General features: G+C 49.8%; 1 protein-coding gene across 6 annotated transcripts in view; it reads left to right on the plus strand.

Annotated features, from left to right (window-relative positions):
* The window catches only part of mycbp2 (MYC binding protein 2), a 76,192-nt gene that overhangs the window by 11,631 nt on the left and 51,031 nt on the right, over positions 1-13,530 (plus strand). For all 6 annotated transcript variants that reach the window (XM_056580374.1, XM_056580375.1, XM_056580376.1 and 3 more), the window contains exons 5-13: positions 934-1,130; positions 2,860-3,102; positions 4,043-4,114; positions 4,631-4,727; positions 4,823-4,896; positions 7,785-7,923; positions 8,268-8,344; positions 12,789-12,993; positions 13,316-13,480. In XM_056580374.1, the coding sequence (XP_056436349.1) occupies positions 934-1,130; positions 2,860-3,102; positions 4,043-4,114; positions 4,631-4,727; positions 4,823-4,896; positions 7,785-7,923; positions 8,268-8,344; positions 12,789-12,993; positions 13,316-13,480 (1,269 nt within the window). The remainder of the gene's footprint in view (positions 1-933; positions 1,131-2,859; positions 3,103-4,042; positions 4,115-4,630; positions 4,728-4,822; positions 4,897-7,784; positions 7,924-8,267; positions 8,345-12,788; positions 12,994-13,315; positions 13,481-13,530) is intronic.

A 13,530-nucleotide genomic window follows, 5' to 3' on the forward strand; every position in this document is an offset into this window, starting at 1 on the left:
TGCTATGATTGGTTGTTGGCCTGTCCAATTGCGTCCAGAGGCATTTTGATCTGCGCCCGTTAATGACGCCCTTTTGGAAATCAAAAGATAAAGGTTCCAGACTAATTACAGATTGCTATTAGTCTGGCGATACCAGGGTAGCTTAAACCAGACATCAACAGCAAACACTCCACATACCCCCAATGCTAAAGTGACACTGGCCGGAAACCCCAGCAGAAGTCTACTCGTTGGTTGTCAGGGTGGCAGTGGACCCGGATAAGTGCCCCTGGGGTGGCTTTGTCTGGACTCCTCAGATGTTGTAACAAACCAGTTTATTGGCGAGATGGAAAAAGCAGGTGTTGCCTGCTGACATGCCTGGTTGACTGGTTCAAGCTATGGGCCTTGGTCATTGAAACGCATGACCGGTGCGCAACCTCACCCAGCCCCGGATTGTAATCTGTCCGAGTCGGGCCGGGTGAGGCTGTTTAAACCAGTACACAACAAGAATGCCGTGCACACACACACGTTTCAAAGAATGCGATCTGAGCAGTAGAGTCAGTAATCAAGGTTGACACATTGGGTTCCATAGGAACAAGATGGGCGTTGTCAGAGAATTTCCACACAGACCCAAACAGAACGGTTAGAAAACAGTGTATTGGGGGTTTAATAACCCTTTAAGGCCGTTGAGGAAAAGAGTGTACCTTTTTTAAAATTCAACATTATATTTGCTGACACTACCTCGTTATAACATATAGCTAGTATTCCCTCCGCATCATTCCTCAATGGTACATTTACATCCAAACAGAAATAAGTACAAAGAATCCAACAAATAAACGCACACCCTCGGAGAGCAGTTCCATCTCCCTTTAGCTCTCCCTTTATTGTCCCTCTCATTGGCCTCTTGTGTCTCTTCCACCACCACCACCACCACCACCTCCTCCTCCACCGCCACAGAGTCCCTGTTCCAGCTGCTGCTCGAGACCACGGTGCGGAGCACGGGACCCAACGACCCCACGGGCCAGGCCCTCACGGCACTCTCCTGCGCCTGCCTCTTCAGCCTGGTGGTGGCCTGGGGGGACACGGGCCGGATCCTGCAGGCCGTCTCCGCCATCCTCACCAACAACGGCAGCCACGCCTGCCAGACCATACAGGTGAGCCGGGCGCCCTTCATGTCCGGATCCCTCTCTGCTCTCCACACGCCTCCTGTCCACACAGACATTGCTGGAGGCAAGGGGGAAGATCGGTTTCCCCCTGTTTATCTTCATGTAAAGAAGTTGAAAGTTCTGCATAAAATGAAATCACACAACGTTGTTGCTGTTGGCCCTTTAACAGGTTAGGATTTATGTTATTGTTGATTCGCCCCATGGCGGCTTCTTCCGATCGTAACACCGGAGCGTAGCGGTAGTTCAGCCGGTAGCGGCGTGACGCAGAGCTAGCTAAACCTAGCCTAGCAGTATCTGTCCGGGCCTGTGGGCAACTCATCGAGGGCAGCGGTTGAATTTGGCTAAATGTCAAGCCACTCCAATCATCCCGTCTTGTTATGATACCCTGCCCGCATTCTTCTGCTAATGAGCCTGCAATTCATCCCCGTTTGTTTATCTGTACTTCAATGCCCCTCGGCATCGCTCTCTTCCTCACGTCCTGTCTCACTTCTGTGTTGCGTCTGTCTCTCAATCGCCCTCCCTCCCTCTCTCTCTTTCTTTCACTCAGTCTTGCTATCTGCTCTTCTTTCTTTCTCTTTCGCCCCCTCCCTCCTAAGCTATGTCTTTGGCTCCATGTCAGAAAGTGTACTGCAAAGCCGTGCTGGAGAAGGTTCACCAGCGAGCACCCCAACCATGAGTCGAATGACTAAAGTGATTGGCCCGTGAATTTATGGTTCAGTGTTTAGCCGTTGCACACACGCGATGAACACGCATTAAATTGTACGTGGAATGAATTCTTCTGCTTCATGTTATGTAATATTGACAAGGAGAGAGACACACACACACTCACACTCTCACACTATAACCATGAGGGTGTTGCCGTGGAGGTTTCCAAGGTTATTATAAAGGCGTATATTTGAGTGGAAGGCACAGCTTGGGCCCGGGCCCAGCTTGGCTCTCCTCCTTCCCAATACTGCTGAGGCTTTTAAAACAGGCTAAGCAGGTAGAGTTGGCCGGACCTGAGAGACTGGGGGCCCGTGTGTTTCCAGCGAAGCTCCGGGAACCGGGGCATCGACTGAGCTGCGAGTCATCCCAGTGGCAGGCGGGCGGACCAGCAGGTCTCTTAGCCGCGAAACGCCGAGAACCGCGAGCTCAGCAGAGTGTGTAATGGCTCGGCCTCTGAGTGATGGAGGCTTGTAGAATGTAGGGCGGGTGTGCAGGCGAAGGGGGGGGGGGGATGGACCAGCCTCCACCAGCCCAGTCAATATCCCACTAGTCATGGAGACCAATATTCTCCTCTACAATCACTGTGGTCTCTTTGCCTTCCCCCATCAAACCCATTGACAAAGTGTGTGACGAGACGTCAGCAAGATCCAAAATGGCGTGTGACGGATGTTCTGTTGGTCAAACTCAAATGGTCTGATGTTGCTGACCATCGCAGCACATGAGCACTCTGCCTTTGGCTCCTTTTTCCACTGTAAGCACTCCCCCCCCCCCCACACAACCTCAAACTCCCATGGAAGGCATTAACGTGCACACTATGAACATATCTTAACCTGTTTGAGGCAAATCAGTTGATTTATCAACCGTTGCTTTACGCCTGTGGCCGGCTAAGGGAAGCGGTGAGCTCCGCCTGGAACTAAGCTACGCACGCATGCGCCCTGATTGTCAGAGTCCACTGTTCTCCCCCACTCATTATGACTCCCCCCCCCCCCCCCCCCCCCCCCCCCACCCATAGGTGCCCACCATCCTGAACGCGCTGCAGAGGAGCATCCAGGCCGTGCTGGTGGGCAAGATCCAGATCCAGGACTGGTTCGGCAACGGCATCAAGCGGGCGGCGCTCATGAACAAGTGGGTGCTGAAGGAGGTGGCTATCGACGAGGACGAACACTGCCTGCTGCAGACAGACGGCTCCTTCCTCTACCTGCTCTGCAAGGACGGCCTCTACAAAGTGGGCTCCGGATACAGCGGCACCGTCCGGGTACGGGACTGTGTGTGTGTGCGTGTGTGTGTGTGTGTGTGGTTTATGTGTTTGTCTTATTTGCTTTTGTGTGTTTGTCTTATTTGTGTGTGTGTGTGTACATACATTTGTGTGTGTGGTATGTGCTTGCATTCGTGGCTTCTCCATCTGTCTTTTTCCAATCTCCGTGTTCATCCTCACAAGTGGTAGGCGTCAGCAGCAGGAGATGAACGTGTTATTATTAACATGGACGACAGACCTCTGCTGCTCAATCAGTCACGGGTGATCAAACGGCCGCCATGGTGTCATTCCTGTATCGATTCCCCAGCAGAGACGAAAGCTAGCGCCATGCTGAAGGGCTTATAAACCATCTTGAAGCGCCATTTAACCCACATTGCCTCAGGTCATTTTGAGATTGGATAGATTTGTTCTTACGATTCTTCACAATTGTATTATTGTATAATTTAGCATCAAATGTGTGAGTTGTAAAGAGAGGGCAAGATTTGTAAATAAGTAACTACTCTCTGCCTGCTCCCTCCCTACCTTTCCCTGCGGTTGAGAAGTGGTGCATTTCACGAACCTGTGTTTGACCGCCGGGAGGAATTCCCCAAACCAATAAAGGAAGGATTACATTAAATGTAAATCGTCTGCCTACGGAGGCACGTGCAGTCAACCAGAACAGATATTACCCATAGCCTTTGACTCAGTAAAAGCAGACCAGTGGCTGTGGCATTTCTAAAAAATGACACTCAATGATAGCTCTTAAATCAAAGCAACCTGCAGTGGGGTGAGACGGACATCATTCAGAAGCAGGTAGTGGAAGGGTGTCTTGCTCAAGGGTGCCAACACTTGGAATCTGTAGACCTGGTTATCAAACCCAGAACACTGTGGCTAGGATGTGGAACAGCCTCCCCACAATGTAGTCCTGGCTGTTTTGTGACGCTGTGTGGATGTCCTTCAGGGCCACGTGTACAACTCCACGTCTCGCATCCGCAACCGCAAGGAGAAGAAGTCCTGGTTGGGCTTTGCACAGGTAAGCCTTTGAAGTTAAATCTACATTACATTTAGATTTTCATTTAGGGCATTGAGCAGACGCATTTATCCAAAGCGACAATCTCCACACTCACCTCATTACTGTGTTAAGATTTGATGTTACACACACCATTTCCTAGAACTGCGATTAGAATGGCATTAAATGCATTCTGTCCTGTGTAAGTTACTGAACCAATTATTTAGTTATGAACCTTTTGGTTGAAATAGGGTTCCCTGTTTTGCATACGACTATTATCGAGCTGGTATTGTGCGTTCTTCAAAGCCGTTCCCTAGGTGCATTCCTCAGCACGAGAGTTTTTGCTGCAGAACTTGCACGGGAGCCGCACACAGCAGCATGACCTGGGCGAACCGCTGTGTGTGTGTGTGTGTGTGTGTGTGTGTGTGTGTGTGTGTGTGTGTGTGTGTGTGTGTGTGTGTGTGTGTGTGTGTGTGTGTGTGTGTGTGTGTGTGTGTGTGTGTGTGTGTGTGTGTGTGTGTCTGTGTGCTGCATTCTCAGGGCTATCTATTGTACCGGGACTCGGGTAACCACAGCACGTCAGCCATTAAGATCAACCCGGAGACGCTGGAGCCGGAGGGCGCCGTCTCCATGCCAGGTACCCCCCCCGCCCCCCGCCCAGAACACAGCCACACACTGATGGTGATGATGATGATGATGATGATGATGATGTGTGGCTCCTCCTCTCCACAGGCCAACACGCCGACGGTCAGAACATCATCTTCACAGACGGGGAGTACATCAACCAATTAGCCGCCTGCAAAGACGTACGTTACAGTGCTTGTCTCCATTACCTTTACACACCCACGCATGAGCACACAGGTGCTCAAACACACTGCTTCTGTCTACATAAGAGGTTAGGTCTGTTCATCTCGTATGCAGCAGTCCTACTGTGTTATGGCGGAAATTCGTTAAGTAGATGTTTTACAGAAGAAAACTTATCGGTGTGAGTGTTCAGCAAAGTATTTCTACATGCTGTTGATTAGAAACCTTTACAGATGCGTATATGTTTACTAGTGCTGGCCATGCTTGAGTTCACCAATTAAGCGATTACAGGTTGAGACAAATGAGGCAAAGGGAAGTTAAAGTCCCTTTCACACACATTTGAGCTGTTCTACCATCAGATTTAAGAAAATAATCCAGTGTCTTATTTGTGAGTTGGACTTCGTTGTCTGTAATACTCTGTATATTCTACACTTACTTCCTCACTCATCACAAGACACGGACATCATTATTTCCTTCCTCTGCATCAGTCTCTTAACAAGAAAACTATTCGGTCAGTTGCCTTTCTCTGAAGTACTTGGCAAGGAGCTCTTGGCTGAATGCTGATTCAGCCAATCCCCTGTGAAGGGGCTGTTTTTGTTTTTTCGTGTATTTTGTAATCTGTTTTGTTGACACTATTGGCGACGGGCCTTGTTGAGCAGAGTTGGAAGCGGAGTAAGAAAGCGTTATTATTCATGAGAGCGTTGCTGTGATTGTTGTTCACTTCATGCGCACCGCGACACGGCGGCTCCTCTTTTCGGCTTGCAAAGCTGGTCTCTCTCCTCTCCCCCTGTCTGTTCTCTCCTCTCTTGTCCCCTGTCTCCTCCTATACCCTCTCTCCTCTCCCCTGTCAGTTCTCTCCTCTCTCACCCCCGTCTCCTCTCTCCTGTACCCTCTCTCCTGGACCCTCTCTCCTCTCCCCTGTCTCCTGGCTCCGTCTCTCTCTGGACGCTGACATAAAGGCTGTTTCATCCCCTCTCCTCCGGCCAGTGCCACATCTGTCCCTCTCCATTTTACCCTGGCTCTAGTGCTCCATGCAGACGGGACCCCCAGCTGAGCACCAGCTGTGCCACAGACTGTGTGTGTGTGTATGTGTGTTGGTGTGTGGCCTTCTCCAGAGGCTTAATCTGCCAGTTGGTTATCTGCATTCATACTAAGCAGTGGGGGAGGGTAGTGTGAAATCCATACTTCCACCCCCCCCATCCCCACTCTCTGCAGCACCAGGGCAGCAGCCTCTCGGCGTAATGAGACTGGAGAGGATGGAGCAAGGAGGGGGTGGTGCTGATGGAGGGGGGGCGCAGTGGGGGGGGGCGCAGTGGGGAAGAGTGTATATTGGGTCGGTATGCTGTTAGTCTTGCTGAATCCACAGCAGCATCTTGGCTGGCAGGAAGTGAAGCACACACTCTGGCTAGAACAGGTGCCGGGTGGGGCAGGCTGAGGAGGAGGAGGAGGAGGATGATAGGCCTGGATGTTCAGAGGGATCAGACTGTTTAGAGGGGTTACAAGGGGAAGGAGAGCCCACAGCCAGAGATGAAAGAGGGGCGTGGGGGTGGGGGCGGGGGCTGGCCGATCATCGGAGGGGAGTCAGACTAATTGTGCATGTGTTTCGTCTCGCCGGGTCTCAAAGCAAATTAGCGGTGAGGTCATCAGCATTAGCAAACAGCCAGAGGCTGCCTTTAATCCACCAACCCTCCTCCTCCCACTGTGTGTCGCTCTCTCTCTCCCTCTCCCCCTCCCTCACTCATGTGTATGTCTATCTCACACCTTCCTTCCATCTCGCTCACCCACCTTCATAGCCATGGCCCCTTCTCCCTCTGATTAGTACTCTCTGCCAATGGAGTGTCCTCTCCCCCCTGGCTCACACACCTGTGGCCGCCCAGGTGGAGTCTGTCTGCACACTCTCAGTCAGGAACACCGCCTTTCGCTGGTGGCTGTTCATTTTGATATAACGAAAAAAAAAAAAAATGCTGCTTCTCTGTTCTTGTACACATTAAATACTTCTTTGCCCTCGTAAAAGAACAATGGGATGCTTGGCCTCGGCAGTTTGACCCATCCCTCCGACTACAGAGTAGAGGAAGAGAAAGTGTGTGTGTGTGTGTGTGTGTGTGTGTGTGTGTGTGTGTGTGTGTGTGTGTGTGTGTGTGTGTGTGTGTGTGTGTGTGTGTGTGTGTGTGTGTGTGTGTGTGTGTGTGTGTGTGTGTGTGTGTGTGTGTGTGGGGGGACCAGTCTGTTGGGATTCTGGAGGGCTGAGTGGCTCTGTGGTATGCTGGCCTGATTCCACAATGTTGGGCGGGTCCACTTTAGGCACGCGCAGACACACCACACAGCCAGGTCGGTGGTGGCCTGTCAAATAAACCCAAAACTCCACTGCAGACGTCACCGAGGGAGCCGTGGTCTTATTTTCTAAGTCTATTTTGTTTTGTATGCCACGTGTGTCCCTTAGACCCCTCCGCTGCCTCAAAAGAGAGCTGTTGCTTTGGTTACCTGCCATGTGTAATCAGGTGGACCAGTGGAGACGTCTTGTTTTTCCATTCCCCGAGAACTCTCAGTGAACTCCTGCCAGGAGATTTCCATCAGGGGGGTCTGCGTGCCCTAGGGGCGGCGTGAGCTGTTATAACAATCTAACCTCCAGTATTTTGCTTTGTTGTACCAAAAACAAAACCCGCATTGTGAAATATCAGAGCAAAAAGTCACTAGCTATGAAGGTGTGCCTCAGCTTCTTCCCCTTTGAAACACATGTCTGGTCTGGTGTCGAGGAAGGGGTACTGATAGGGCTGCATGGGGGGTACATGGAGGTCGGGGGGGGGGGGGGGGGGGGGACCCTGAAGCCCTGAAGCCCTGAAGCCCTGAAGCTTACTAAGCTCTCTGTGCGGTCGTATCTCTCTGACCGCAGGACGGCTTCGTGGTGCGGATCTACGCCACAAGCTCGGACCCCGCCCTCCAGCAGGAGCTGCAGCTGAAGCTGGCCAGGAAGTGTCTCCACGCCTGCGGCATCTCCCTCTTCGACCTGGAGAAGGACCTGCACATCATCAGTGAGTCACCCCACCACCACCACCACCGTGTCGGCCATGGGTTGCGCTCGCGTTCCCATCCCTGGCTTGTGCACCACCTCCTCCGTCCAATTCACAAAACAACCTGCCGTTATTTTTTTTTTAATCACAAAGAAATGATAGTATGTCTGAAATCGGGTGAAAACACAAACTGCATAAATCACAGCATTGACGAGAATGAAAAGGAAAAAAGCGAACAAAAGGAAGAACGGCTAGTGCTGGTTCCTGTGGGACGGGGCTTTGTGTGTGTGTGTATTTGTGTGTGCGCACGTGTGTTTTGTGTGCGTCCCCTTGTTCTGATCCCTCTGTTGTTGTTGTTCTGCCAGGCACCGGCTTTGATGAAGAGGCAGCGCTGCTCGGAGCCGGCCGGGAGTTCGCTCTGATGAAAACCGCCTCGGGAAAGGTGAGTGCCGAGAACCTTCCTTGTTCTCTGTGTGTGTGTGTATGTGTGTGTTTGTGGGCGTGTGTGGCGCCTCAATGCATTCTTGTTTGCTCCATGTGAATGCCCGTGTCTCTGCCAATACCACCGAAAGAAGACGACGACGAGGTGGAATAAGGAAAAAAACCTAACAAACGAAGACTGATGTGTCAGTGGCTGTTTTGTTTCCAAGACACACAGCCTCCATATAATCTGCATTCATTTGTCGGGAGTGGCCCCGCACAGCTGTGCCCACGACATGCCTTGCCCTCGCTAATGACGGGCCAATCGCTTTAGCGAGCCGAGCACACCTGTGACGAAGAGAGTTTACTTAATGATGCAACGCACAGGTTCCTCCCGAGCGGATTCCTCCAAGGAGCAGACGATGCCAAAGCAAGCACTGACGAGGTTGATCCCTGCTTGTTTTGGAGGCTTTGGAAAGGGAGTGTTTTCTAAAAGTCTCATTTTTTGACGAGACACCAACCTCCTACAAAATGGCGCACCTGTTAGGTTGGATATCCGTCCAGCTAGATGTCGCTCTGTCCGTAGTCGCTGCTGTCCTGTCAGGTTTGCACGGGGGGTTGCCAAAAGCTAATCTGTTCGGCTAGGCGTGAGGTGGCTAGCCAGGACGGCATGCTATTTCCTTGCAGGGTCTTTCACAAGACCTCATTTGCAACGATTTCGTAAAGGTCCCATGGCATGAAAATCTGATTTTATGAGGTTTTCTAACATTAATATGAGTTCCCTTAGCCTGCCTATGTTCCCCCAGTGGCTAAAACTTGCGTTAGGCGTAAAACGAGCACTAGGTATCCTGCTCGCCTTTTGAAAAAATGGAAGCTCGGGCGCGCTTGTTAGGAATGTGGCCCCATATGTCGTCATAAGGGGCCAAGCTGCCTCCCCTTTCTCTGCCTGGCCCGCCCAGAGAATCACACAGGGGAGACCTTTCCTCCAGGGCCAATGCTCTCTCGGGGGCAACACCCTTCACCTTGATCGGCAGTGGGTCTGCTTATAGGTCTGAATATGGTCGGAATGTAGCGGCCACCGTTTCTTGACCGGCTGGGTACTTCTTCTATTCTTCTATTATCACAACCGGACTCGTTCATACAACTGACACGCATACAACCACTCTGATAAAAGTTCTGATAAATACAATTTATAAAAATGCAAACTTAAGATATGAAACTCAAAGTCCTTTGAACAAAAACACAATAAAAAATATATAAATAATCATTAATCGGCCATTATAAATGCCAATACCGATAGTTTGGAAAATGCCTAATATCCGCCGATAATATCGGCCCGCCAATAAATCGGTCGGGCTCTAATATAGATATTTATTTATAACATGATATTATTTAGATATAGAGCTCCAGGACTCCCGTGTGTTCTAGAATATTTACAAAACACGGCCAAAGGCTGTGTGCGCCTCGCCATTGCGATACATCCACTGTAAACAGAGCGCTTGGTACCGTGGCCGCAAGCTGCTCAGGGCCACACCCCCAACCTCCTCCTTGACTCGCCTCTCTCCTCCTCATTAGCATTAAAGCTACAGACACCGAAACGGCGCCTTGGGGAAAGCTCAATGTGCGACTGACTCGTAGTGGCTGTAATTCTGCGCCACGGCTGAATTTCGGGACTGCTTCAAATACTGTGTTAGGGGCCCACTAATATCTATATTAAAGCATCCATCCATAGCATGCCTTGAGACTGCAGTGTTCCCACTGGACTTCCCAATCAGGGACTGTGTGTCTGTTGCAGAGATGGAAATTAACTTTTTTGCCCACCAGCCACTGTGGCAGGTAGATTTAAAAATCTACCAGCCACTCATCTTTTTTACCAGCCACTTTTTATGCGCTATATATTTTTTTAATATATGCGTACATTTTAAACAAATTGAAATGTTAACAATAAAACAACGTGCATGGCTACACCATCATAAGTCAATCTAATTAGTGCCTGAATACAAATGTGTCCACAGACATGGTAACTAACGTATGATAGTAAGCATTATTGGCCCTTAACACTAATATTCAGAAAAAACATTGCCTCAAAAGGCTATTGGCCTATTGGCTAGTAGAGGCATATACTTGAACTTTATACCCTGAACTTTTAAACGTTGCAAACGTGCAAAAACATAATTATATATTTATGTGGCATTCAGTCCAATGCTGGAAATATATCTGTGGCATTCAGTAGGCCAATGCTGTGATAAAATATGTAAAGTATGACCAAGTGTTTCTTTCTGTTCAATAGATAGAACGTTATCAATCCCCTGTGGGAGAAATTTGTTAATGTTTGTCCCTATAAAACAATAATGGTAAAAAAATAAATACACGACGGTAACTGCGTTAGTCAAACCGTCCAATCTGAAGGCTCTACTTAACCACGCCCCCTACTCACTTCCACCAATGCAAAGCGAACAGAACTGAGTAGGGGAGGGCGTAGCATAACTAGTTTGCGAACGACCCAAAGAAACGCAACGCAACGCAAATACAATGAGAACATGTATGAGGCTTTAATAAAATCCCGGACGTTTTTAAATTCCGCCACACATTTTTTAAAAGTGTCTCAAAAAGAGGGCATGTCCGGGCAAAAGACGACGTCTGGTTACCCTACGTACGGGAAACCCATTTGGTTCCTACCTGTAACACTGTTTAATAGCGGCCCAAATTGGTGAGCGCTATCCTGGTAATTTCTCTGCGTGAGAAATACGAAGTGTGGCGTGTGCATGGGTTGAATTGCGTGTGTCAAATGCCGAATGCGTGAGACGAGAGCCCTGTTACCGGTATATTATCCCGGGTGCCGGACAGTTGCAGTTCAGCAAAAGAGGCGGACCTTACTGGAAAGTATTACCCGACACAGTGGCGGGTGAAGTGACACAATTCACCCGCCACCATACAAATCCACCCGCAAATGGCGGGTGGCGGGTGTTAATTTCCATCCCTGGTCTGTTGGCTTAACTCAACGGTTTCTGTATATTAACCAGGGGTTGACAACCCAGTCCTTCCTCCTTACAGACAGCCCACTGGTTACTCTGGCACGTGCTTTCATCCGATAATAAGACCAGTTGGGCATGGACAGAGAGCCAACTGCTGTTTTATTGTGACTTGCTACTGTTGTATCTTTATTCATAGGGTTAGCACTATAAACAGACATTGTGCTATTATCACTGTATGATTAGGCCCCCGAGAAGCCGAACTATGTAAATGGTGTGACATAATGAGGAAGAAGATAAGTGATGCTTTGTGTGCCTAAGGTTCAAGCCGGTCTATGCTTGAGTAAACTCTGTAGCTCAGTTATGACTGAGATGGTTGTCTCTGCAGTGCAGAGCCGGCCTAACCAGTGAATACCTCAGGTGTTTGAGCCGCTGCTATGCCCTGTGTTAGGTGCCCTTGGTTGTGATTGAGTGTGTGTCTCTGTGAGAGACCTCTGTGAGGTGTGACCCAGTGAGGCCCTGTGTTTGTGTTTGTGTTTACACTCTTGGTGTTGTGGGTGTGTGTGGATCCCATCCCTTGCAGATTGCATGGTGTTATTAAGTCCCAGGGCAGGTTCTCCAGAGCCCTGCCGCAGCCTGTGTGGGCGGGCCTTTATCTGCAGTTAATTATTTCGCACAGACCGGTCTCGTATATATTCTACTATAGAGGAGTAGTGCACCTAGAGATTGGGCACAAAGTTCACTTGTCACCTGGACGAGAGAGATCAGGATCACGCCTGCAGACGCCCACTGGGAGTGGGGGGGCTGGAAGGGCTCTGATGCATTCCCAAGAATCCCTCTACACTGTGTGTGTGTGTGTGTGTGTGTGTGTGTGTGTGTGTGTGTGTGTGTGTGTGTGTGTGTGTGTGTGTGTGTGTGTGTGTGTGTGTGTGTGTGTGTGTGTGTGTGTGTGTGTGTGTGTGTGTGTGTGTGTGTGTGTGTGTGTGTGTGTGTGTGTGTGTGTGAGAGAGAGAGAGATTTGATTAATGGCAGCGTGCTCAGGCACAGCACGATCTGATGTACCGGTAAATAAATCTTGTTCATCGAGCAGCCATGTAGAATATATTATCCTGTAATGACTTATGGGCAGACGACAGTGTTGTCAGAATCGGGTTTAGCCTAGCGTAGCAAAGGATGAGCCACGTCCTCCCTTCCTGAGTGGTTAGCAGCATAAGCTTGGTCGCTTCAACCAGGGTAAGCTGGCTGCTGTAGGGTGCTATTAGCCATGAGGAGATACCACTGCGTATTTCATTTAAAATACTTTTGTATTTTAGTAAATCACAGGGCCAATAAAAGTGTATGTCTATGCGTGTATCTGGTTTGTCGTTTTTGTTATGGATATAAATCTCCCATTCCTGGTGACAGTTGACAACTGCAAGAGCTATAGCTCACTGCTTGGATGCCCTAAACCTGGTTCTCTCTCCCTCTCTGTCTACTTCTGTCTCTGTGTGGCAGATCTACTACACGGGCAAGTACCAGAGTCTGGGCATAAAGCAGGGAGGGCCCTCGGCTGGGAAGTGGGTGGAGCTGCCCGTCACCAAGTCTCCAAAGATAGTCCAGTTCTCGGTCGGCCATGACGGTTCGCACGCGCTGCTGGTGGCCGAGGACGGCAGCGTCTTCTTCACCGGCTCCGCCTCCAAAGGAGAGGACGGAGAGTCCAGTAAGACTCATGAGCACACACGGCCACGTAGATGTGTAGGGGCACATGCAATCCCAAGGGCACATACACTTGTACAGGAAAAACACACACACATGCCCACAAACCCATAAACACAAACACGGGTACATACACACACATGACTAGGCAAAGGGTACATGCTTGCATACATGCATGCAAACGCACGGACTTCAACATTACATCATTTAGTTTATTATACTTAATTAAAAACATATTTTATTTACATAGAAGTTGCAACTGTGTTTGTGCTTGCAAAAATACCTGGTGTTGACAAAAGTGTGTGTCTGTGTGTGTCCCCCTCCAGCCAAGAGCCGCAGACAGCCAAAGCCCTACAAGCCTAAGAAGATGATCAAGCTGGAGAGCAAGACGGCGGTGCACACGGCCTGCAACAACGGCAGCAGTAGCATCGTCACCAAAGACGGAGAGCTCTACATGTTTGGCAAGGACGCCATCTACAGCGACAGCACCTGTAAGCCCCACTGCACGTTCATCCATGTCCCTCCCTACCTGGTTCACCCT

The sequence above is a fragment of the Gadus chalcogrammus genome, chromosome 20 (assembly GCF_026213295.1).
Source record: "Gadus chalcogrammus isolate NIFS_2021 chromosome 20, NIFS_Gcha_1.0, whole genome shotgun sequence".
NCBI lineage: Eukaryota > Metazoa > Chordata > Actinopteri > Gadiformes > Gadidae > Gadus > Gadus chalcogrammus.